Source organism: Ambystoma mexicanum, chromosome 5q, assembly GCF_040938575.1.
Source record: "Ambystoma mexicanum isolate Mex_15411 chromosome 5q, UKY_AmexF1_1, whole genome shotgun sequence".
NCBI lineage: Eukaryota > Metazoa > Chordata > Amphibia > Caudata > Ambystomatidae > Ambystoma > Ambystoma mexicanum.
The window spans coordinates 884,235,733-884,262,948 of record NC_090933.1 but is presented as its reverse complement, the minus strand read 5'-3'; the positions used below and the strand labels follow the sequence as shown (position 1 = coordinate 884,262,948).

The window sequence follows — 27,216 nt, the reverse complement described above, 5'->3', positions numbered from 1 at the left end:
CGGCATTGCCCAGGTGGCAGTGCCACTTTCTGGTTCACTGAATTCTCAAGGACGCTTTTGTGAATTAGAAAAGTGGCAGGCTTTTTAGAAATCCTCGCAGTGACACTGGTGCACACGCTGGCCTCACAGTGACAGCTTTTAGCAGCATTTGCTGCGGGAAAGCACAGCAACTCCCCTTCAACCCTTCCACCTACTGCAGAATGCTGGTGCTGGAAAATGGAGGGGAGAATTTCGTCTTTCCACGCTACTTTCCTCACAAGCGTAGAGTCAGGCCCTTAGTCGCTTCACCACATCCCTTGTACACAAGAAACACTTGTGTGCAGTCGTGTTATAAATGACTTAGCATATCATATCACACCTCACCACAGCTGCATTGTTGTTCTCGATGTTTTCATAATGCAAATGCAGGAATAACCTCACCCATAAGCGGACAAGGGTATTTTTCTAAATTTCAAAATGCATCCAGGAAGACCCATTTCTTTGACTGCAGCCAAAAAACCTCACTGGACTGGTAAGCCACATAACACATGTACAACTTAACTTCAGGGGGGACTACCTGTCATTGAGCAGTTAAAAAGCCATGTCCCATGCATACCTTCATCTTCATCATTCGCTGTCACTGTCATGACAACATATCCGACATCCTTGCCTTCCTCCACTCGGATCTCGTACACGGATTGTGGGAACGCCGGCGCATTGTCATTGACGTCACTGATAAAAACCCGGACATAGGCAGTATCTGCAAAGAAGACGAAACCTTTGAGGCCAAACCACAAACAACTGTGCAATATTCAAAAGAAGAACAGGGCCTGCCTTCGGGTGAGCAATACGACAGACTACTTTACTCTAATTTCAACCTAAAGGGGAGATGTCTTGCTTGTTCCAGAGCCCTATACATATTCCCAGCAGCCTTGTGAAATCAATTATTGATTTTGAAATTTGGACAAACATTTGCCTATGGAAGTCCAACTTGCAAAAATCGATCTTCCCGTGCATGATGTCCTCAGTGTTTCTTGCATTGCCGTGAAATGGCTGCACGGGCACGGCTGGCATCAGGGCAAGACAACACTAGGTGGCCAGATGGGAGGGGGTCACCTAACGGTGCTCCCTTAAAAGTAGCGCATTTGATTCCCTAGCTAGAGGAGGGGCTAGGAAGGTGGCACTTCCATTTAGGCAGCAAAACCCCAGACACCGGTCTCTTTTGGGAGGGCAATCTTCTTCCAGTCCTTGCTTTCTACAGAACAGCACTTTCCATGTGGGAATATCTAGTTCAGCTTTTACCCATTCATTGTGGCTCTTGGCACTTCAGCATGCAAACCAACGTTGGCTAAAAAGCCAGGACTGGGTAAAGGGTATCCCGATGACTTGGGGTCCTCTGCAAGGAATGCGTTCGATGCATTGAAGGCAATGGGGGAGAGCACATGCTCACACCGCAGAACTACATGCTGGGACTTTTAGTAATGCAGGTTGCTCCATGCTTTTAAGCCACTTTCAGAAATGACAAAACTCTGAGTTTTAATATCCATTATTGGACTGCACGAAACAAATTTGCTGAGATAACACGATACATGAGCTTTCAATGTTACATAGACTTCTTACAGTGAATGGATGGTAGAAACAGGAGGAGGGGGCTTCATTATGTTGCTACATGCATTTAAGTCCATAAAACAAGGCTATGCAACCTGGGGATCGCCAGATGTTTTCTGCTATGATTCCCATGATCCTTCCCTATTGACTATGCTTGCTACACTAACCACACCCCCCTGTGAAAACTTAAACCACCAGACCATGCGCTGTAGAGACTGGTTCAGGAATCGCATCCTTTGCATGTGCAAACATTGACCTTGATGCAGGGGGCTGAAACCTTTGCCTCTCCAGATATTTTGGACTTCATCTCCCGTCAGCCCTAGACGGCATAGTGAATGAGGAGGCATCATGGGAGTACTAGTGCAAAACATCTGGAGAGCCACAAGTTGCAGATCCCTGCTATAGGACATCGAAAGATCATTCATCGTGCCGTCCTGGCTTATTGTTTTCAGTTAGGCCAATGATGGGACTTCAAGACTTGCAATGTTTTAATATGACTCCATCTTTAGGGTAGTTCTCTGGGTAGTGTTTTATCCCGTCAAAGAGGCATTAGATCTCATTACCTGTGTTGGGCTGGTTGTGCATTCCAGGACGAGCAGACTCGGACGAGTCTTGAGATTGTACTTCAATCAAATAAGAGCCCTTTTTCTCTCGGTCAAAGGAAGCCTGGGTGGAGATAACCCCGGTCTCCGCGTCAATGGTGAAGAACTTGTAGTCGCCACTGGGGTCTCTGAGAAGCACATACTGCACCTGGAATTCACAAGCATGCCACAAAGTCATTCTGAAATCTCCAGCGCTGCTCAGCGTACATGATTACCAATTATCCATGTCAAAAGCTAGCAGCGCAACATCTCCTTAAATCAAAAGATTTCACAGTATACGATTGCCTTTTAACATAGCTAAGGAAAATAAGAAGCATGATCCAATTTAACCATTAGTAACTGCAAAGGTCAAAGTGCATCATGCGCCAATTACGTACGTTGATGGTGGAGGATACATTTCTCATAATTGCTTAAACCGCCTACTGTGATGTTGCACTGAATAATTCTACACAATTCTCTATGTTGAACCCACAAGAAACAGACCAAGCACAATTCTTCAGTCAACCTCTTTTTGAACTTTTAGAAGCCCAGACAAGTAAATATAAAGTTGCCAAATGTAGGAGCGAAGAATAGAAAGACTTCCCAGGAGTTCAGTGTGTTGCATATACCAGTCCTCGGTGTACGCTGGAGGATTCCCCCATTGGGGCAATGAGCCTCCTTTCCTACAGGACAGTGGCTCTGAATGCTAACAGGGTTAGAACAGGACAGTCACTGTGACGTGTTAGTAAACCTGCTCTTGCCCTACTAGTCATTCACAATCACTTCCATGTCAGGGAATGTCTCTCCACCAGTCCACCATACCAGCTGTAGAGCCTCAGAACTCCTATTGATCTGGCTAGCAGCGTACATATTCTCCCTTTTACTCTCTCAATCACTCTCTCCCTCCGCTCCCTGTGCCTATTTCTTGCTGTGACTCTTACAAATACAATTGGCTGCAATTTCTTCCATCTGATCCTTAGATATAAAACCAGACAGTTGTTAGATATTAAAGTGCCAAGGACGAGTATACTCGTCCTTTTTACATAGACTTCAATAATAGCCTGGCACTTAAGAGGTTAAAATCCATAGACATCTTGTTAGGAAAGATTTCTCTTTGCTGCACCTTTCCTTTCATTTTAATGGAGCCCCAAAATGTTGCTTTTATTTTTTACCCTGACCTGTACTTTTTACAGTGCAGGCTTCACTACACTGGGGGTCATTCCGAGTATGGTGGTAGCCATGGAGCAATTAGCTCCATGGCTGCCTCCCATACCGGTACCGACTCCAATTTGGTTAAATGGGGACTTACCGGTCCATTCCGACCCTGGAGGGACCGGTAAATCCCCATTGAACTAACCATTCTCCATTCCCATTTGAGCCCCCATATGGGTCAATGGGAATGGGTTGGGCGCAAATAACGGGCTCGCGAATGGCAAGCCTGTTATTTGCGCCCTGGTCCCTTAGCGGGACCTGTAAGGGACGTGTGATCTGACCACACATCCCTTACGGTTCCCGTTAGGGGACCTCGGAATCAGGCGGTAGGGGATTACCAGCACCGGTCTCCTTACCGGTGCCCGGTATCCCCTACCGCCCGACTCGGAATGACCCCCACTGTCTTTTGCTCATCTGTTGTGGGGAAACTGACATGTCCTTCAGGCTGTCAGTACTGGGAAGCATTGTTTCCCTTACTCTTGTTACTTAGTTACTACTTTTAGAAACTTGTTATCACTTGTGGTAACATTATTCATTGCAATATGCATTTTACAATCCAGTGCAATGGGGAATACTTTTGTTTTTTCCCTACTCTAACACTCAAATGATTTTTAGTTACTCTAAGTGTGCTAAATGGATAAGCTGGGGGCATTAGTGACTTCGTACCATTTTTTGGTGCTTTTAGTTTTAGCCTTACTGCGTTTAACACGTTTGGCTACTAACTGTGGCTAGTGTCCAAACATGACCATGCCACAAGGTTTTTCGTTGTCCTTTGGCCATCTTGTCTTTTAGACTTCTTCCTGGCCTGTGAGGCCATGAAAATCCTTATATGGACTTTGACTGCCCGGGAAGGCAGAGGCTGTTGGCGGGCTACTAGAGGGCTATGTGTGTTTGCTGGGAGGATGTGGACTGGGACTGTCTGGTCCAATCCACAAACTGGTTTCAGTGTGTCTGAGTGTTATGCATGAGTGTTACCGCCAGTGGTATGATTGAACCACTGCTGAGGTTTGTGTGGGGCTAGTTCTGCTGTTGGCTAGTGGGATTTTCTGCTCTTTCGTGGCTTTTGGTATAAGAAGAGGACCCATGCACCCACTCTGGAGAAATCCTGGATCCTGTATCAACCTATGTCATGTTTTGTACCAGTGTTTTTTAGTATGTAATTGGAATACTGTTGAATTTTATTGTAAGATATCTGCAACAATGCTGTGATACCCGAGGGTTTGGCGTTTAACAAATGTAATAAATAAATAAACCTGAAGGAGCCAAGACTCCTGTCCAGATGTGAGGAGACTGGAGACCCGTCAGAAGGAGGCCTGGTGAACAACTTCAAGCCTTGTCTTGCTGTTGATCTTCAGCAGTCCTGCGAGGGAGGTGCGACCCGTGGAGTGGAGGGAACATCCATTCCTGATGTCTGCTTGGTACCCTGTGAAGAAGAGCCTTCGGCAGTGTCCCGGGACTGCCCTGTGGCTGACCAGCCCTGAGTTTGGGCTACCGGGCTGCCAACGTCACTGTTCTGTGTTGAGGCCTAGATCTTGGGGGATCCTCAGCATGTCCTATAAGACATACCTCAGCAAATTCAGAGTCCTAATATCAAGGGGAACCGAGATAGGAGGGAAAGTCCGACCATGACAAGTGAGTCCCTTTGCGTTGCTGTGCTGCGGTGACCACTGTCTGAAACAGCTTACCTGAGTCGAGTCCAGTCCTGAGAGGGGTCCTGCATCATGTTCTGCTGCATTCTACCACTGAGAGTCCTTGCACCAGCCAAATAAACCGACCAGAGATCTACTCAAACCTGTAATCCCTTCGAATCAAGGTATGAGGCTGATGGCGGGAAAAGTGATTTCAGACCTTCTTCCATTGACCTGCCAAGTCCTGTTGTGAATATGTGAATAATCGGAGTACGGGGTGGGTTACAGTGGTTCTTACCTGCCCCTAAACTCCCTATAAGTGTTTTGCTAACTTTTCTAAAACTTTTACAATACTTTGGTTTTGCCATTGCTTGCTCGCGCACGCCTTTCGAATGTTGGGGACACTTTTGCTAGTTGGAATAACATGTCCTCTAACCCTTGGAATTGTTCACTGGACGCCAGAGACCCTACCTTCATTTTCTCCAGCGTTACAAACTGTGTCAGAACGTTTCTTGAACTTTTGGGCATAAGGCCCAGACAATTCAGGGAAGGACCTTTGAAGATAGGGCTAATTCTCTGTGGACCTCTAGTGCAAACCTAATCTGTACTTTCCTTTACATGGGCTTGATCTGTATTGTGCCCTACTCTAGTGACCGTATATATGTATTCTATTATTAGTGTTGTGTGATATGTCTACCTGTTAGTAGTCATTTTTCATAGTGTTTGGCATAAATAAATAACTGTATTTGTATACATACTGTCTAAGTATAATTTGTGACTCCCATTGTGTCTACTCATTGTGGACCCTTTACAAGCTCACCACCTCTCAAGACTTAGCCTAGACCTCTCATCATTGCTACCTTGAACTGGTTTGGCGACAGCTCCCAGAGTTGTCCCTTTCACAATATAGGTTGGCCTTCTATACATCTGTCCCCCAGATCAGAGTATAGAAAATCAGTCCTAACACACCTCACTAAATATGGACTAAACCTTTAATATGATAAAAGTAATTCATTAACCCTAAATGTTCCATCTCCAACTCTAAGCTGGCCAGTTCTACAGCAAGGTGCCAACCGGAGGCAGCAACTTAGTGTAGCAAGTTCAGCGCTGTGTTGGACTGCCCATTCAAGCAGCCGTTTTGGCCAATTTCACGCTGCCTTATGTAACAAGCATTCTTGGAGCAGAAATTGCTTTCGGGCTCTGAATATTTTCACACCCTCATGTGCCCCCACAATGTAAGCACATAGTTGATTGAGCAATCTCGATCGCGGCTCTGAACCTATTCATACATAAATACATTGAGATGGCAGCAAACCAAAAGCCTATTGTGCATACCAATCTCCTCTGATGTGGTAACACCTGGAGACTGGAATCACTGTCAGTGTTCGAAATTTGCTTCTTTGCTCGCACCCATGTTTTCATACACACCAATTCTGTTGATGTACCAAGACCATAGAGTTGGATGTATGTTCCCGAGCTCTCCCCTTCACTCCCACTGAACACTCCTGAATGCAGACAGGCCCCTTTTCAATTGCACCCCCCGGGGGCACCTGTTTTGTGCTCCAGTGATGGTGGAATACTGCAGTTGGGAGGGTGTTACCAGCCCTTTCTTCCCTGTGGAAATGGCTGAGGATACAGGTCCCTAACCATTCCAAAGCCGCCGTTATCCCTCCCAATTCCCCCTCTAGGTTTCCAATCTTTGCACACATCGGTTAGGAGAAGAGGGCTGCAGCATAGGGAGCACCCCTCCCACTCCTGCACCTCTCCCACCCCTGCACCCCCTCTTTTACTTTTGCCCCAGTAAACTTTCTGGACGAACGGAGATGTCAGAGAAGCAGTGCACAATATCAACTTCTAAAATTGTATTTATTTATTTATTTATTTATTGTTCTTGTGTAGCACCCAAAACCCAGAGGTGCTAAGGCGCTTTCACTTAAGTACATGGTTACAAAGTGGTGCATATACATACAAAGTTACGAGGCAGGCCAACACAGTGCCTGGAAGTACAGGAGATAAATACTAGGGAACACTCGCCTCTTGTTGAGGGGAGCTGCATCATAGTACATATTGAGTCATTATAAATGCAGAGTCAAAAGTATATGTGCAGATACATGGTGCCTGCCCCAAGCTGCAGGGCGGCAGCTACATACAAATGCGGGAGCTGGTGGGAGGTAGGTGGGGGGCACAAACACTACAATACAATGGGACAGGGGTGGATGTTAGACAACACATGGGACAGAAAGGGAGGTAGGCACCTCGGAAAGGTGAGCTAGGGGGAGCGGGCATGCTAGCAGCGATGTATGCAACCATAAGAAAAGGCGGTGAGCACACTACATGTGCGAACTTGGGGGGGGTACACATACTGCAACCCATACGATTAGGGGGAATGGATACATTCACTGAAACGCACGCGAACAGTGGGAGGGGGGTGCATATGCTCCATCACATATGACCAGGGGGAAGTGGTACATTCACTACAACACACACGACCAGAGGGAGGGGGGTGCACACGCTCCGACACATACGACCGGGGGAAATTGGTACATTCACTACAACACACGTGAACACTTGGAGGGGGGTGCACACGCTCCAGCACATATGACAGGGGGAATGGCTACCTTCACTGGAACACACACAACCAGAGGGAGGGGGGTGCACACACTCCAACATATACGACAAGGGGGAATGGGTACATTCACTACAACGAACGCAAACAGGGGGAGGGGGTGCATATACTACAAAACAACGATGGGGGAGGGGAGTACATTCACAGAGGCACTGAAGACCATACCAGTTGACTGTTCTGAAAATGATAGCATATAACGTGAAACATCAATACAGCGGGCGGGCTGTGGCCTCGGTACGGATGGGCAGCTCGCGTATACAGAGTAATAACGTGACATCCAAATGAGATGACAGCAGAACAGTTTGTAAAACATAGGGAGGAAGTTCAGGTTTGTACTGTACATTGAATCAACTGTTGCAGGCTGGATCAGTAAAGGAGGGTCGCTTGGTAAGTGTACATCGGGCGGAGTGAGGGGTTCCGTGAAGGAGGAGCGTATGGGTAAGGAGGGGACGCTCGTTAATACGAAAGGTAGATAGCAGGTGGAGGTAGGTTAGAGTAGGGAGTCAAAACAGTAGATCGACGACAAGATTCACATCTTACCTGATCGGATATCAGGGGCAACCCGAAGGCAAGTAGAGGCTGGTGAAGTCTCTGAAGAAACACTTGAGTGCCAAATCCAAAAGGCTGGTGAAGGCTCTGAGAAATGCTTGCCTGACGCAACCAAGCGGGAGGGGAAGCCTCTGAAAGCTGCACGCTTAACAAAACCAAGAGGCTGATGAAGTCTCTAATGGAATGGTGGCTTGACAAAGCCAACAGCCTGGTAAAGAGTTGGAAAGAACTGTAGCCTATCAAAGTCAAGAGGCTGCTAAAGTCTCTGATGGAACACTTGAGTGCAAAGGCTGGTACTCGAGCCTGGTGAAGTCTCTGAAGCAACGATTGTCTGACAAGGCATAGAGGTTGGTTAGGTTTCCGAAGACACGCTTGCCTGCCAAAGCCAACAGTCTAGAGAAGTCTCTGAGAAATGCTTGCATGACAAAGCCCTGAGGCTAGTAACGTGGCTGGAAAGGTGTACCTTACAAACCAAGAGACTTATGGAGAAGCCATGTCTGATTGAGAGTCTGGTGAACGTTTAACTGAAACAACCAAGAAGTATCTGACATCCCCTACAGCCTAGCTGTCTAAAGAAACACAAAGATTACCAGATGCCTCTAGAGGACAAATGACTGACCATTGAAGAGGCATGACTGAGTGTTGGGAAACCAGGGTCCCATTTGCCTAAAATAGTGGCTGTACTTTTCTAAGCACTTTTCTTCATGGCTTGGTCTTTCTTGCGCCTTCTTCTACCTTCCTGATTGTGGGAGATCTTGATGGGTCTTTTGTCTTTGGCGGACTTTCCTTGAAAAACCTGCCAAGGCTCTGTGAGTGTCTGGTGGGACAACAAGTGGGGCAGGTGACTGAAACTCCCCTGGTCTTTGTCCTGCAGTGCACCATCCTGTAACCCGTTTGTGCTGGGAGGCTGACTGTCCCTAGTGGACAGCCATCCCCAATTTTGAATGAATGCATGTCTGGTGGGCTCAGCCAGTTTTCCTGCATAAAAGATGAGGCTCCTGGAGCAGAAACTCAGAGTCGATCACTGGAACTGAAGATCTGAAGAAGAAAAAGAAGAAGAAGGATGTCTGCAGCCACAACAGAGATCACACTCCCCAAACTTGAGGAGGCAGAAAGGGAGAACCTAAAGGTCCCGATAACGTTAGAAGAGCTAGAACAAGTAATCAAGCTACTGCCCACCAGTGAGGCCCCAGGGGCAGATGGACTCCTGAGTGAATTCTATAAAGCTTATAAGACAGAAATACTCCACCCAATGCTACCAATGCTCAATGAGGCGTTTAGTACAGGCAAATTGCCAGGGTCTCTACGGGAGGCGATCATTATTCCGCTCCTCAAACCCAACAAGCCGGACACGAAGTGCGGGTCCTACAGACTGCTCTCGCTGCTCAATCAGGACAGTAAGATCCTGACAGCAGTGATGGCGAATAGGTTAAGAGCAGTCATAAACAAACTCATACACTCAGACCAACCAGGGTATGTCCCACTTAGGAACATATCCGACAACCTGCAGAGACTCCATCATGTTATAGATTATGTCCAGGGGAGCTCCCAAGAGGCGGCAATAATCTCACTGGATGCAGTGAAAGCCTTCGACTTGGTCAAATGGCCGTGGTTATTGGCAGTTTTGCAAATATACGGAATTGGGCCCAATATCTGAGATGGGTCCGATTATTATACAGTGAGCCATTGGCGCGAGTCAGAATGGGTGCGAGCATCTCATAACAGTGGCAACTGAGCAAAGGCACCAGACAAGGATGCCTGTGGTCCCTGATGCTTTTCATCCTAGCATTGAACCCTTAGCTGCATATTTAAGGCAGCAATATGGGGAAGCAGGAATCAGCACTAAGGGAGGGCAACACTTGATATCGATGTATGCGGATGACATGCTGTTGTACCTGAGGTACCCAAAAGAGAATCTACAATACATTCTGGAGGTTATAGAGCGGTATGCGAGATTGTCTGGCATAATAGTTAACCCAAAAAAGTCAAGCATATTCCGCTTGGGGAGATACGTAGGAATGCCCCAACACAAACTGCCGGTACTACAGATAAAGTGGGACAACGAAACGTTTACATATCTGGGTATAGATATATATCATAATACCGAGGATTAACATAGGTAAAATACTGTGTAAGCGGTATCCAAAATAGAAAACAGTATGGTATTTTGGGCCAAGCTACCTTTGACTATGATGGGAAGAGTGGCGTTATTAAAGATGGTGGTACTGCTTAGGCTATTACATTATTTTGCTAACATCCCACATACAATACCCAAGCGATTCTTTTCGAAGCTACAGAGCATATGCAGGGGTTTTATCTGGCAGAATTCTAGGAATCGAATAGCATTATGAAAGTTACAAAACTCGTATGAGCAAGGAGGTATTAGATTGCCAAACTTTGAAGTATATTATCTGGCTAGCCAACTCCAATATGTAGCAAGGTGGTTATCAGAAGATCAAACGCTTGAGTCTAAACTGTTGACTGCTGAATGCACCCCTTATTTCTTGAACAAGAGGATGAGGTTGCCAAAACAACAGAGGGTGGGAGAGGGTAGACTGTTAGACCTGGGAGGTAAGACATGGCGTAGAGCTTGCCAGTTAATGGAGAACCCATCCCCGTGTTCCCCACAGATTCCGCTAGTGGCGCTAGAAGGAGTAGATGAGCAAATAAGGCTGAACATCAGAAGGAAGTGGGAACCGGTAGGCATAGTGACAATGGGGGATGTGAGGCGAGACGGGAAGGTTAAGGAGTTCGATACACTGGTGGAGGACATGAGGTTACATCAAGGACAGCATATCACATATTCTAGGCTGATGAGGATTATCAAAGGTACGGGGCCCGAAGTGGTGTTGGCACAACAGCCGGAGACAGTCATAGAAACATTTTATGACATGTCTGAAGGGGGCCACAAGGTATCCCGTATATATGAGTTGCTGATGTCTAAGGTTGGAAAAGAGGTGGTCCAGACGAGAAAAACGGATGTCTGCAGCCTCTTCAGCGACCACCAGAGCCGGCTGAGTAACCACTGCAGTTCGGACCTCAACTTCTGTCTGATAGGGAAGCCCTGAAGAGAACGACTTCCTCCCTTGGACTGGTGGGCCTAGCCAGTCCCAAGACGAACTGCATTTCACGACATCCCTGGATGAGCTGAGACCTCCACTGTCTGCAATTCCTCAATGCCCGGGGCCCTGTGCCATTTTGCAGCGCAAGGTCTTCTGAAGTGCTATTCCATATGAATGGATCCACTTTAAGGAGGGGATCTCAGTCCTTTAAGTCCCTTCAACTGAGATGAGGACCGAGAAAGGGCACACACTCCACCACACGACAACCGTCCTTCAACTGAGTTTTGAAAGAGGAACCAACAAGCCAGTGCTGCAATGATCTTCTGCCGAACTGCGGTCTACTGTCGCCTCTCCTTGGAGACAGTCCTGCTGCACCAACTTCTCTGCTTACAAGGTACTGTTCAGTCCCTAATACTTATATGGGGCCTGCTTTTGTTGTTCCTGTGCTTCGTAGTGTTGCAGTTAAGCTGTTACTTGTATCCCCTCCTAGGCCGACATTGAGCTACGTTTGGGGTGGACAAACCTTTGTGATCCTTACCTAAAGAAACCTAACTGATACTCACCTGTAAACTTGAAGAAATCTTCATAGACTCTGCCCTGTCCACTCTTTACCTGCCCTTGCTCCCTCAGCCTTTGGTCACTGGACCCCACTGCCCCCTTGACCTTGTGAGACATAGGATAGGCTTGGACCTCCTAAGATTGGCTAAGTAAGGGTTAACTAAAGTTACACCAGTGGTCTAAAGTTTGAATACTTGTTTCAGAAGTTTTGCTACTTTATATGTCACCTTACACATGTTCTGAAGTATTTTTATCTTTTGGATATTGCAAGTATTCTGTGTTTATACTACTGTGTGATAGTACTTATCTTACTTAAATGTTAGAAGCCTTAGTGTATATAAAATAAATAGTTATGTTTTAAATACCTTCTAGTGTGTGTTTCCTTGAACTAAGTGTATGCTCCGAGTTCTGTGTGTCTCCCTACAGCCCTCCTACCTCCGCTGCTCAGCTATTGCTACCAAACTTTGGGTAGTTGTAGGTTAAACCTAAGGGGTGTAACCCTGTTCACTAAAGGTGGGCTTTCTAAAGTCTTGTGCCAGACTGGACTTTACAAAAATACCCTAACAGGGGGATCTAACAGCAGCATCATGATTTCATGTAGAAGGGCCCATGGGTTCAAGACGTTCTTTGCTGGTCTGCTTCTGCCTACCCCTCACGCCTCCCCCACTTCTCCTTGCCCTCAGGGGTGAAGAATTAACTAGAGATCACAGCCTGTTAAGACGGATTTCTGAACTCTGTCCTGGTGGCGCAGAAGTTCAGAAGGCCAACCTAATTACTTGGAACAGGGTAACCTCTGGACAAGCCAGACCAATCAAGGTAGCGATCGCGGCGGTCAAGACTAGGTCTCAAGAGGGGTGAGGGTGACTGAAAGCCCGCAATGAGCACACAAAGCAAGAGCGCTTACAAACTACTCCAAACAGGTGTTATATCAAAAATATAAACACATTTATTTTAAGGCCTTTAAAACAACGACCGTAGCAAGAAAATCACAATAACACAGTATTAAGCCAACACATACCAAATCACCACAATATATATACAAATACACAGTCGCAAGCGTTTAAAGCACGAAATATGTAGTCCACCTGAAAGGGAAGGAAAACAGGCAGTGCGATAATGCTTTCGACTTAGTTCGCCTTCATAGGCACCTAACTAGATGGAAGTCCGAGCCCTGCGAAGAGTGGAGCCTTGTGCTCAAAGTACCTGCCACGCCGGTGCCGACGGGCACAAGGGGAAGCTCTTCGGAGGAAGTCAGGCGGTTCACGTTAGTGCACAGCAGAAGAAGAACAGGGTCCGCAACTCAAGCGCAGCCTCCACAGCGGGCAGAAGCAGAGCGCGAGTACGGGCCAAAAGGGGTGCTGTATTACACAGCGGGGAACAGCAATGGGTTACTGCAGGAGGGCGACCAGATCCTAGATATACTACTCACCGGTCCCCGAAGCAAGCAGTCCCAGGCTTCTCCACGTTCGTATCAGCAGCTGGCAGGTTTCAGAAGCGCAGGGAATGCTTTGTAGTCGTGTAGATCAAAAAGACGTCCCAATCGACGAAACCGGCACAGTTTGTTGCCGCAGCAGGACAACGGAGCGGCCGTGCGTATCTGAGTCAAAAGTACACTCCTCCCTTCAGACTTGGGAACGCCAAGGGCACGAAGTGTGGGAGAGTGGCAAGGACTCAAGATACGGCACAACCTGGCGGCGGTTACAGAACAAGGCTCCCTTGTAAGCTGGTCAGTCAACTGGATGGCCCAGAGACGCTTCCGAAGGCTTACTTGGCGGGAGATGTTGTAGATGCCGGGAATAGCTGTTCCTGCTATTCCAAAGGTCGAAGCACCAATACAGGCCTTCTGGTTCGATCAAAGGAGGACAGTGGCTCTCAGGACGACAGCAGTGCAAAGGAGGATTCCTTCAGCGGGTCACCAGCGATTCCTCGGTCCAGCCTCTTGGTTGCAGGATACTTGGCTCCTGTATTCCTTCGTTCGTGAGAACTCAGGAGATCGACATGGTAGTGGTGTTTCCAGCCCCCTCTTATCCACGGTTCCCTTCGCGCCAAAACGGAGGGGAGCCAATGGGAGATCTGCTCATCAAAACACATACCATACGTGGACCAATCACGGACCACGGTGGTCCCAGGCATTCATACCACCCTAGACTCTCTGGCACCCAGGATGTGTATTGGGACCAGACATCCCAGCCCACACCCTGGAGGCACGCAAACGACATGTAGAAGCCCGCGAAAGCAACCACGTTTCGCGGGAAAGTACATGCCCAAATAAGGAAGGCCCCGGGTCGCTGAACCTGGGGAAGGTGAAGGGAGCAAGACGGACAGTGGACAGGACAAAGGAGCCTCGCGGCCTGGCCATTTTGGGAGCCAGGCCACCATTTTGGGTTCAGGGCAAAAACGTGCTCAGAACGCCAAAAGGAGCTCAAAATAAACAATACGATCGCTGCCACCAGTCCAGTCCCTGAATGACTTGCACCGATCAAATACCATCCTAAAAGAGTATCTAGGGCCTGTAGAAGGCTAGAGACCCAAGAGAGCTGTAACTTAGCTTACAGTGCTCTCTTGTGTCGTGTTGCACTAAAATGGCGACACGATAAAAGAAACTACGGGAAACAACGTTCCCCGGTACTGACTGTCTTAAGGGCATGTCAGTTTCCCCGTAAGAAAGGAGCGAAAGCCCAGAGAAGTGCGGCAGAAGGCTGTACTTCTCTGGCAAAGTCAAGAACGAGGTTAAAAACAATAGCAAAAAGTTTAGGGGTTGCCACATGGAAGGAAATTTCCCTACAATAACGAAATCTTTCCTAACACTCGCCCCTCCCAGACTATGGACAGGGGGAACTAATCCACCCCTGGATGAGTCTCATGTTCAGGTCGGTTAAACATTCTGGACAACCCATCAGCATTGCTATGTTGGACACCTGGCCTATGCTCAATAGTGAAGTCGAAGCCTTGAAGACTTATGGACCACCTAAGCAACTTTGGATTCTCCCCCTTCATGTTCATTAGCCACTTTAACGGCTTATGGTCAGTTTGCACAGTGAAGTGGGTCCCATAGAGGTAGGGCCTCAGCTTCCTTAGGGCCCACACAACAGAGAAACATTCTTTCTCTACCGTGGACCATCTGAGCTCTCTGTCCTTAAGCTGGCGACTAATAAAACCGATAGGGTGTTCCTTACCCTTCTCATCTACTTGTGATAGTACAGCTCCTATCCCAGTGTCAGAGGCATCCGTCTGCACGATAAAAGGTCTTTGATAATCAGGGGCCCTGAGCACAGGGGCCTGGCACAAGGAGTCTTTCAAGCCATTGAAGGCCTTCTCACACTCGTCAGTCCAAGTTACCTTCTTGGGTTTCTTCGGAGTTGTGAGGGCAGTCAGAGGAGCAGCTATGGTGCCATAGTCTGCCATAAAATTCCGGTAATACCCCGTGAGTCCTAAGAAGGCTCTCACTTGGGTTTGCGTAGTGGGGGTAGGCCAGTCTTGTACTGCTTGTACTTTACTGGGTAGAGGCTGTATCCTCCCTCCACCTACTTCATGTCCAAGGTAAACCACTGAGCCTTGTCCAATCTGGCACTTACTAGCCTTTATGGTCAAGTGGGCTTTCTGAAGAGCCTGGAGCACAATCCCGAGGTGTTTCACATGGTCTTCCCAGGTGGCACTGAAAACTGCGATATCGTCCAGATATGCGAGACAGAATTCGTCCAACCCATTCAACACATGATTCACAAGCCTCTGGAAAGTGGCAGGTGCATTCTTCAACCCGAACGGCATTACCCGGAATTGGTAAAGGCCGTCTGGAGTAGAAAATGCTGTCTTCTCCTTAGCATGTTCTGCTAACGCTATTTGCCAATAGCCAGCAGTAAGGTCAAACGTGCTGAGGTACTTGGAGGCACCCAAAGTATCCACCAGCTCATCTGTTCGAGGCAAGGGGTGGGCATCTGTCTTGGTGACAGCATTCAGAGCCCTGTAATCCACGCAGAACCTCAATTCAGAAGTGCCTGCCTTTGGAACCAGAACCACAGGACTGGACCAAGGACTACTAGAGGGTTCAATCACCCCAAGGTCTAACATCTTGTTGACCTCGGTCTTAATATAAGACCGTACTTTATCCGACATCCTGTATCCCCTACTTTTGGTAGGTACACTGTCTCCTGTGTCAATGTTATGTTTGCACCAAGGTGTCAAACCAGGGGACTGTGAAAACAGGGGGGAAAACTGCCGAAGCAAACTTTTCACCTCAGCCTGCTGATCAGAAGTCAGGTGAGGGGCCACTCGGACACCCTCAATGGAGCTATCTGAAGGACCGCCGTGGAACAGGTCGGGGAGAGGTTCTGACTCCTCCTCCTCAACGTCTGAAGCCAGTAGCAGTGCTGCGATTTCGACTCTTGGGACGAAAGCCTTCAGCCTATTTACGTGGAACACTTTTGGAGCCTGTCCAGGCCTTCCAAGGTCCACTAAATAGTTTACCTCACCCAGGGGCTCCACCACTGTGTAAGGGCCTGACCATTTGTCCTGTAAAGCGCGAGGCCTTATTGGATTCATGATCAGGACTTGCTGACCAGGTGTAAAGTGAATTAAGGAAGCTTTCTGGTCGTACCAATGTTTCACCAGCGCTTGTCCTGCCTTCAACTTTTCACTAGCCAAGCCCATCAGGAGTACCATCCGTTTTCTGAGCCCTAGCACATAGTCAACTACATTGGTAGTAACAGGGGGAGTGGGCATCTCCCATCCCTCTTTGACGATGGCTAAGGGTCCCCGTACGGGATGACCGAACAGAAGTTCGAAGGGGCTGAAGCCAACACCCTCCTGTGGTACCTCTCTGTAGGCAAACAGCAAGCATGGTAAAAGAAGATCCCATTTTCTTCTCTGGGGCTCCTCCAGAGCCCCAATCATGCTCTTTAACGTTCTGTTGAAACGTTCCACCAGACCATTGGTCTGGGGGTGATATGCAGAAGAGAACTTGTAGGTGACCCCACATTCTTTCCACATAGCCTGCATATACTTCGACATAAAGTTGCTGCCACGATCTGACACAACTTCTTTAGGGAAGCCAACCCTAGTAAATATGCCGAGTAAAGCTTTTGCAACCGACTTGGCAGTTACAGTTTTTAATGGGATGGCCTCAGGATACCTGGTTGCATGGTCGACCAGCACCAGGATAAACCTATTGCCTGAGGATGTTTGCGGGTCAAGGGGACCAACGATGTCGATCCCTACCCTTTCAAACGGTACCCCCACAACGGGGAGCGGTACCAACGGAGCTTGGATTGTCGCGCCAACCTTACCAGACAACTGGCAGGAGGCACAACTCCTGCAGTGACTTTCTACTTGCACCCCCATCTTGGGCCAGTAGAAGTGCATGGATAACCTTTGCTTGGTCCTCTTCATACCAAGGTGACCAGCAAGGGGAACTTCATGCGCCAACTGCAGGAGGAAGGGTCTAACAGAAAGGGGAACCACCAACCTCCTATGGTCTCCTTCTGTAGACTCTGTGGGCTCACTGTACAGGAGTCCACCTTCCCAATAAATCCTATGCTTCCCAGGAGGTTCACCCTCAAGCTGGGAGCAGGCCTGTCTCCTTAGGCCTTCCAGAGATGGGCACTCACGTTGGCCCTTACTGAAGTCGTCCCTATCAGGACCTCCTTCAACTAACAAGTCTTTTAGTTCAGGATGGTCGTTGGGGTCGAACACTTCAGGCATCGCCACCTCCTCGTCAGGCTCGGGCGATTGACCAACTCCCTCCACCGCAGTGGTAGGCGAGCTCGGGGGAATATTCTCTTTCCCCCGTCGGGACTTGTTGACTCCTTTCGCCTTGGGTTTCCCCTTCGGCTGGGGCGGCGTATTGGACTTGGCCAATGCTGCCCGTGCTTGAGACCGTGTGTAGGGTCTTTCGGCAGTGTCTCCTACGAGCCCTAGAGCTCTGAGATCATTGCCCAACAAGACCTTTCCCGGGACGTTTCTCTGAATGCTCACTGGAATCCTAACTGCTGTACCATTTAAAGTTAGATTAACAGGGATCACGGGAAACATACGGAGGGGGCCGTCAGCCAACTTAGTGGGCATCAGAGTAGCTCTGGCAACTTCCTCTGAGTCTACCAAGGTAGAATCCACTACAGTTCGACTGCACCCACTATCCCTAAGAGCTGGAGTATCCACTCCATTGATCAGCACACTGTCTTTAAAGTAGTGCTTGGTATTATCCGGAATCCTAGCATACGCCTCTGCGACTTTAGGCTCCCAGGAACCCAGGGACACTAAAACTACCTCAGCCTCAATCCCGCTGGGAAACGAGTCTGAGGAGAAGGACGCTCCTGTAATCTCTTCTTCCTCGTAGGAGGAGAAGGCCAGATTAGCGGAGTGGACCCCCAAAGGTTTAACCTTACACCGGGGATCCCCCTTCACATGGTCAGTTGCTCCACAAGAAAAACAAGCCCCATTGGGTCTGTTTACGTAGGGAGGCTTATTATAACCAGAGTTCTGTTTCGGAGGCGAACCTCCGCTACCCTGTGAGTTCTCTTGTGTCTTACCCTGGTTTTTCTTTTTGTGGCCCTTTTGGGAAGAAGATTTAGCAGATTCCCCACCCTCCATATCTTTGGACTTTTTCCCCTCCTCCTGCTTACCAGGATGAGTTTTGTCCTTATGGGACACTCGATGTGACACCCATAAGTCTGCTGCCATGGCCAGCTTCTTAGGATCTATCTCCTTCGAATCGGCCAAGTGCTGCTTAAGCTCCGGGGAGGAAGAAGCAAAAATGTGTTCCAGCATGACAAGATTTATCATGCCGGCGAAGGTAGAAACCTTATAGCCTTCGACCCAGCCAGTTAAGTTTTTCAAAGATTCAGCGACATAAGATACCCAAGTACCACCTTCCTTTTTCTTATACTCTCGAAAACGCTTTAAATATTGGGCCGGAGTCTTCCCAAACTTTAAAATGAGAGTCTGCTTCAACATTGCAAAATCAGCTCGCTCAGCCTTCGACATCTCCATAATGGCACTACAGCCAGAATGGGGCAGTCTACTGAGCAACCACGCAATCTTGTCAGCATTGTCAACTTTCTGAACTTCGCATGCATACTCAAACGCATTTAGCCAGTCCATAATGTCATTCCGTTCCTCATACACACTGAGCAGATCTTTTGGAAACCGTGGATGAGAGGAGGCCCCAGACCCATGTCCAGGACCCGTGGACCCATTTGCAACCTGAAGCTTGGCCAGTTCCAACTGGTGATCCCTGTCTTTTTGTTTTTCTGCCTGTTCGATTTTCAGTTTGGCTATGCTGAATTCAAGCTCCTGCTGCCTAAACCGCAGCTCTTGCTTCTTGAATTCAAGCATAGCCTCCCCATCAGCACTGGCAGAGGAAACATTAGACATTACATCCTCCCTGTCCTCGCGGTCGCGGTGGAACAGTGCGGCGGCAGAACCGTCGGTTCTGCCAGTGAGAGCAGCCCCACCACCTTCCGCACTGTCCTCAGAAGTAATAGCGTCAAGCTGCGCTTCTTGCCACGCCACGATTCTTTGGATCATTTCCAATTTTGTGCCTTGAGAGGAAACACCTCTCTCCGCACACATCTTTTTCAGCGTTTCTGATTTGGAAGCATTTAAAGTTAACAACGTACTTGTTTCCATACTGTGTGATAGGACTATGGCCTTTTTAAAGTTATATTACAACAATCCACTACGTGTACTGTTTGGAATAACCTGAAATGCCTTAGCCCGTGCGCAACACTGGATACCTTCAGTCGTATCCCACCGCTGTACACCAATTTGTTAAGACGGATTTCTGAACTCTGTCCTGGTGGCGCAGAAGTTCAGAAGGCCAACCTAATTACTTGGAACAGGGTAACCTCTGGACAAGCCAGACCAATCAAGGTAGCGATCGCGGCGGTCAAGACTAGGTCTCAAGAGGGGTGAGGGTGACTGAAAGCCCGCAATGAGCACACAAAGCAAGAGCGCTTACAAACTACTCCAAACAGGTGTTATATCAAAAATATAAACACATTTATTTTAAGGCCTTTAAAACAACGACCGTAGCAAGAAAATCACAATAACACAGTATTAAGCCAACACATACCAAATCACCACAATATATATACAAATACACAGTCGCAAGCGTTTAAAGCACGAAATATGTAGTCCACCTGAAAGGGAAGGAAAACAGGCAGTGCGATAATGCTTTCGACTTAGTTCGCCTTCATAGGCACCTAACTAGATGGAAGTCCGAGCCCTGCGAAGAGTGGAGCCTTGTGCTCAAAGTACCTGCCACGCCGGTGCCGACGGGCACAAGGGGAAGCTCTTCGGAGGAAGTCAGGCGGTTCACGTTAGTGCACAGCAGAAGAAGAACAGGGTCCGCAACTCAAGCGCAGCCTCCACAGCGGGCAGAAGCAGAGCGCGAGTACGGGCCAAAAGGGGTGCTGTATTACACAGCGGGGAACAGCAATGGGTTACTGCAGGAGGGCGACCAGATCCTAGATATACTACTCACCGGTCCCCGAAGCAAGCAGTCCCAGGCTTCTCCACGTTCGTATCAGCAGCTGGCAGGTTTCAGAAGCGCAGGGAATGCTTTGTAGTCGTGTAGATCAAAAAGACGTCCCAATCGACGAAACCGGCACAGTTTGTTGCCGCAGCAGGACAACGGAGCGGCCGTGCGTATCTGAGTCAAAAGTACACTCCTCCCTTCAGACTTGGGAACGCCAAGGGCACGAAGTGTGGGAGAGTGGCAAGGACTCAAGATACGGCACAACCTGGCGGCGGTTACAGAACAAGGCTCCCTTGTAAGCTGGTCAGTCAACTGGATGGCCCAGAGACGCTTCCGAAGGCTTACTTGGCGGGAGATGTTGTAGATGCCGGGAATAGCTGTTCCTGCTATTCCAAAGGTCGAAGCACCAATACAGGCCTTCTGGTTCGATCAAAGGAGGACAGTGGCTCTCAGGACGACAGCAGTGCAAAGGAGGATTCCTTCAGCGGGTCACCAGCGATTCCTCGGTCCAGCCTCTTGGTTGCAGGATACTTGGCTCCTGTATTCCTTCGTTCGTGAGAACTCAGGAGATCGACATGGTAGTGGTGTTTCCAGCCCCCTCTTATCCACGGTTCCCTTCGCGCCAAAACGGAGGGGAGCCAATGGGAGATCTGCTCATCAAAACACATACCATACGTGGACCAATCACGGACCACGGTGGTCCCAGGCATTCATACCACCCTAGACTCTCTGGCACCCAGGATGTGTATTGGGACCAGACATCCCAGCCCACACCCTGGAGGCACGCAAACGACATGTAGAAGCCCGCGAAAGCAACCACGTTTCGCGGGAAAGTACATGCCCAAATAAGGAAGGCCCCGGGTCGCTGAACCTGGGGAAGGTGAAGGGAGCAAGACGGACAGTGGACAGGACAAAGGAGCCTCGCGGCCTGGCCATTTTGGGAGCCAGGCCACCATTTTGGGTTCAGGGCAAAAACGTGCTCAGAACGCCAAAAGGAGCTCAAAATAAACAATACGATCGCTGCCACCAGTCCAGTCCCTGAATGACTTGCACCGATCAAATACCATCCTAAAAGAGTATCTAGGGCCTGTAGAAGGCTAGAGACCCAAGAGAGCTGTAACTTAGCTTACAGTGCTCTCTTGTGTCGTGTTGCACTAAAATGGCGACACGATAAAAGAAACTACGGGAAACAACGTTCCCCGGTACTGACTGTCTTAAGGGCATGTCAGTTTCCCCGTAAGAAAGGAGCGAAAGCCCAGAGAAGTGCGGCAGAAGGCTGTACTTCTCTGGCAAAGTCAAGAACGAGGTTAAAAACAATAGCAAAAAGTTTAGGGGTTGCCACATGGAAGGAAATTTCCCTACAATAACGAAATCTTTCCTAACACAGCCAATGGGAGAGTCCCAGTTGGCATGAATGGGAAGGTAGATTTCTCTCATCTCTTTATGCTACTCTAAAGGAACCAGAATTGCCCGCATGCCATCCTGGGCTTTTCTCCCCTTTATCTTCATCTTGCCTAGGAAATGTTTAAGATGATAATACCAGCATAGTTGTAATCTAGTCTGATGCCGGATTGGGGCTGCGCTATCAGTCTGGAAGATGCTCATCTAGATGTGTCGATTTGGCCTCCTCGTCAGCATTTTTACTTTTCTCACTGGGAACAGCCCAGATACGGTACAAAGTGAATCCATTTAGGCTCAGAGCAGTTCCTTGAGTATTGGCCAAGTGTATCACCTTAGTGACTGTGGATTGATAGTTCTATAGGAAAATGTCACCAGCTAAATGTCACAAGTGAGGCAATGTTTTTTTCCTAAGTCCTATAAAGCCTTCCCAACATGTCCCTAGGACTGGTGTTATCTACTATTCTGAACTCCAGCCCTAGCATACTTGGGGAAAGTGCTTGATTGTAGCCAGTGTGCACATTTGTTGAAACATGGCCCTCCGCCCCCAATGGCAATGGCACTAGTTGACCCTGTATTTCTGAACCCAGGGGAGGTATACGATCCCTGTTTAGGTGACTGGCTGATTCATGCGGCCAGTCACAAGGGGGTGCAGCCCAGGCTTTTCTTCATATCCTCTTGAGTCTCACTTTCTTTTTCTTTGGGGATTTACATCAACAAGAAGTCATTGCCTACATAGGTCATGTTTAGACGCACATCTCACCAAGTCTTGACCACACAGGAAAAAGCATTTTAGGAGTACTCCTAGCCAGGCTCATGCTGCCTCAGGTGCAGCTGCATATGGACAGCAATTGGGATCAAAACACAAAATCTTAGACAGAAGACACCCAGTGGTGGCCTCAGGAGTCTTAACTCCTGCCTGGCCCCTCATACCAAGATCCCTTTTGCACAGTGTCAAAGTTGCTCACAAACGTTACTATTATAATTCAGGCTATGGTCCCATTCCCATGGACAGACGTCCCGTTGGTATGAAGGAAAAGGGACCTATGGACTAAGAGTACAGTATAGTAGTCACTATGGTGTGCAACTTAATCTATGTTGTACATGTGTCTTGTTCCTTCCTGGCCACTGGCCAAGACCGTTTGCTTTTACAGCAATGGCAGCAAAAGAGGAAGAAAGAAGGAACTAGTTAACAGAGGCCAACAACATGTCATGTTTACATTTCACTTTTGTCTGAGCATTTATTTAAACAAACCAGTTTATAGCAATTGCATACCTGTGACAAAAAAACACACATTTGTAATTTTCAAAAGTGCCACAAGATTTCTGAAAAGTTAGTAAAAAGGCACACTGTTCAGCCTGGTACCATTTGCCACTTATTTTAGTTAGTTCCAAAGCCAAGTCAATCCGAGTTTATGATGTCAGATGCATGCAGCTCCTGTGTTCACATGCAACATACATGAGTTTTAGGAAGGAATTCGATCTATACGTTTATGTACTCTTATGTCCCGTCCCATTTCCTCCATATGGAGGGGATGTCCCACAGAAAGGGGACGGGACCAGAGCCTGTTGCATAGCAGCATTTTCTAGAACTTTCTTGCATGGACCCGCAAGCCATGCCCAACACTGACATGTTCTATGTGGTGCCAGCAGCTAACAATGGCGTCATTCAGTGGTTGCAGTTCCGTACCCTAGGTTAATAAAGGGTCTTGTAAAATGTGGTAGAACTGCCACCATTCCACTGGCGGTTCCCCAACCACGACTGTAACCCGCTGAGTATTCTTAGAATGTGTTAGTATGTGCTATGTCTGTAACTGTCTGAGTAGCTATGTATGTATCAGTGGCATATCCTGCTATCTGTCTCCCCCACAATTCCCAAGTGCTAAGTATTGTCATTCTGTAATAGGGGGGTGGGTCATGTATGTCTCAGAAACGTTTGTTTTGTTCGTTATCAAAAAGGAGGATTGTGAGGTGTGACCCTCCCATGTGTATTACCCTTTTAAGGGGATGTGTCCCTCTCACGTGTATTGCCCTTTTAAGATAGGTATATATAAATGGGTAATCCCTATTTTTTGTTAACGGGGGGTCAAAACTGTAAGAAGGGATTTTCTATGGAGAAAAAGTTTGTGAAAAAACAGATCGACTACCCCTCTCTTTAAGTCCTGTATGGGTCACAGGTGAAGATGAAGGTTAACCTGTACAATTTGTTAGTAAGGTTATCGCCTTTTTGGGAAGAATTGCAAAAAAATGCTGCTAGGTACAAAAAATTCTATCTTTTTAATAGTCACAAGAATACCTAAAAACGTTACAAGCTTAACAAAACATAGCAAACTTAATACATTTTCAATTAAAACATTCAGTCATCATTCATCTATTCTAACAGGGGAATACTACAACTTAAACAGCTTTGTGCATAACAGTGAGTCAAAATATGCATTAGTGACAGGGGAAAAAACATTAGGTTTTCCCTTTAGCAGTCGACATATGTTTCGGCCCTTTGTAGTGTACCACCTCTGTCAACAGTGATCACTAAGGTAAATGTTGGGCCATCTTCAGGACAAATGGTTACTTTGTGGTAGATTATTCTTGTTCCCCATTAGGCACACTAGCACATCTAAAAGGATAAATATACATATATTAATGTATAAGAATGAAATAGAAAAAGAGTTGCAATTCCCAACTGGATAGCATCAAGGCGATGGCTAGATTACACTGTTCTAGACACGCACACTAAACCCACCTATGGTCCATAGACTGAAGTTAGGACTATTGAGACTGGTCAGACTCTCGGATGTGGCCGGGTATTGCCATCTCTGGTCTTGGTTCCTATAATTAATTAGAAACGACCATTACTTAGTGTTATGTTACTTCTACTACAGGCTATTTATTAAGTGAACTAAATTGACTTACAGATTAGCAACTTCTGTGGCTTTGTTTTCAAGGTTGGTCTTTGTATTTCTGTATTTCACTTGGTACCATTCATTGGCAGGGCATGTACCGTTATTCTGGTGGTTATAGTGCTGCCTAAATCAAAGGAGAAAAAGAACTCGCTGTTGAATGGATATATTACAGCATGTTAGAATAGTCATCATTCTTTTATGACTTTATTGTTGCTGTGTTTATTTAAACATGGACTGTGGGCCGCAGGCTGTTTGCAATTAATGAAAGCCTGTGCTATAATATAGTCGGCTTTATTCTTTTATGACTTTATTGTTGCTGCGTTTATTTAAACATGGACTGTGGGCCGCAGGCTGTTTGCAATTAATGAAAGCCTGTGCTATAATATAGTCGGCTTACAAAGCGCCTTTTGCATTATTGCTTGTGAAACTCTAAAGGATATTGCCCAAAGATGCATGACATGGCTATGGTTCATTTTTCTATTTTCTATAATTATTTTAAATGTACTACTGTCACGAATTATAAAGATAGACAATGTGCAAGCATTTGGCCCCGTGTTCACCGCCTTGCAAACTGCAGCTTGACTTTTGCATGTTTATTTAAAATGCACGTGTTTCTATGACCTGTTGTAATCAGTGCCGTTCGTGTCAGATTTTACGAGCAAGCTTATCAGTCATTGTGATCACTGTGTCATGCTGACAGTGCGGTTAAGGCTTGTATAATTTAAAACTCTGAATTCATTGAAGCTGTTCTAACGCTTACCTTGATCTGTGTTGTTTATGTCCGAGTGAAAGCTGGAAGTCTGCAAGAGCGGCAAGAGCTCGTTCTGCAGAGTAATGGTGTGTTTTTGAATCGAGTCACGTGATAAGAGACCCGTATTTACCTCACATTTGTAGCCTTTGGAACGTGACTATAAGGCTGCTGGAACTTGTAGTCAAGGGCCAAAAAAGGCCATGTTTTGTATTATTGCAAATCAAATGCCGGCCGTATGAATGACACCTTTTGTAATATTGCACCTGGTAATGTGATATACTCAAGTGATTTATAACAGCTACTGGCATCATATATTAGAAAGCGCCTTTGTATTATCCGGTTGTGCCGCAATTATATTGGGTAATTTTGCACTTGCATGGCCCCCTTTCTTTTCTCCGTTTAATTCCAAAAAATAACACCTATAGATAGTGTTATCGGTATTGCAATAGTGTGTGGGGAAAAGCAGTGTTTCTATGTGTTGGTGGTCTGTTTAGTGTTACTGTGTTAAAGATCGCCCACTCCTTTTGTTATGCAGAACGCAGCCTGGCCTTCATTATCTAGCATTTGATGTGTCCACGGGCCATTGTTTTTTGGCGCCCTAGCGATATTTATATGAGGGGAGATGTACTCTATCCTTCCAAGATTGTAGCTGAGAGTCGTCATGCACTATAGGTTGTGCTATAATTTGTTACGTGGCAGTCATGGGGTCCTATTTATACGAGTTTTGCTCCAGAGTAAGGGATCTTGATACTGGACAGCTAATTCTAGCAAGCACCCTTTTTAAAAAAGGGAGCCTCCAGATATAACCACCCATCAACAAGTTAAATAGGGGTGGCTTCAAAGGAATGCATTCCATTCTATGGCAATGTTCAGGCCATATTTAACCGTATCTAAATTGTGAATCCATTTCTGCTCGCATCTTGTGAGCTCAAGATCCATATTACCTCCTCTGGGGGAGGGTTTGATGACCTGTATGACACACCATAGTAGATCTGTGCATTTATGTTGTTGTTGAATGTAATGGGCCACTAAGGGTTTATTGTCAATTTCATTCCGAATACAAGATTTGTGTTCGCAGATTCTTTGACGTACCTGTCGTTTGGTCTTCCCTATATATACTAGGTCACAAGGGCATTTTATGGCATATACAGCCCATTTGGTAAGGCAGTTGGTAAATGTCTTTAGCTGTACTAGGGTGTTGCGCAATTGGATACTTTTCATAGTGGTGGTCTGTGCACAGACTGAACATTTTCCACAGCGGTGATGCCCCACAACTGGTGGTAGGCCCCAGAGTTGTGTCTGGGTAATCACAGCCTTGGGCGCAACAGGGTAAGTGTGAACCAAGGTATCTTTGATGTTACGTTGTCTTTTGAAGGCAAAACGAGGCATAAGGGGATTAAAATCTTCAGTTTTGATCATGTGCCAGTGTTTTTTAATGATCTTTCTGAGATGGTTACTAATAGGACTATATGTGCTGACACATGTTATTTTTTCCTCTTCCTTACGCCGGTGCATGGACTCTAGGCAAGTCATCCTATTACTATGCAATGCTCTTTTATATGCCCGGTGGATTGTCTTTTTCGGATAGCCTCTATCTTGTAATCTTTTTTGTAAACATTTTCCATGTTTTTTGTACGTTTCAACTTGTGTACAGTTTCTGCGAATCCGCAGAAACTGCCCGTAGGGAAGTCCTTCTTTTAAACTCAGCGGATGAAAGCTGTGATAACTGAGCAATGTGTTTTTGTCTGTGGGCTTCCTGTATAAGATTGTTTCTATACTTCCCGTCTCAGTTTTTTGTATTTGAAGGTCCAGGAACGGTATGGTATGCAGGTCAGTATGTATTGTGAACTGTATATTAGAGTTTTGCGCATTTAACCATTCATGGAACTTT

The 27,216-nt window shown here is 47.0% G+C and overlaps 1 protein-coding gene across 1 annotated transcript in view; it reads right to left on the bottom strand.

Annotated features, from left to right (window-relative positions):
- LOC138497739 (neural-cadherin-like) overlaps nucleotides 1-27,216 on the bottom strand; it is a 609,504-nt gene that overhangs the window by 183,187 nt on the left and 399,101 nt on the right. Inside the window, exons 15-16 of the mRNA XM_069621376.1 lie at nucleotides 2,151-2,337; nucleotides 596-739 (exon numbers count right to left, since the gene is read on the bottom strand). Of these exons, the coding sequence (XP_069477477.1) occupies nucleotides 596-739; nucleotides 2,151-2,337 (331 nt within the window). The remainder of the gene's footprint in view (nucleotides 1-595; nucleotides 740-2,150; nucleotides 2,338-27,216) is intronic.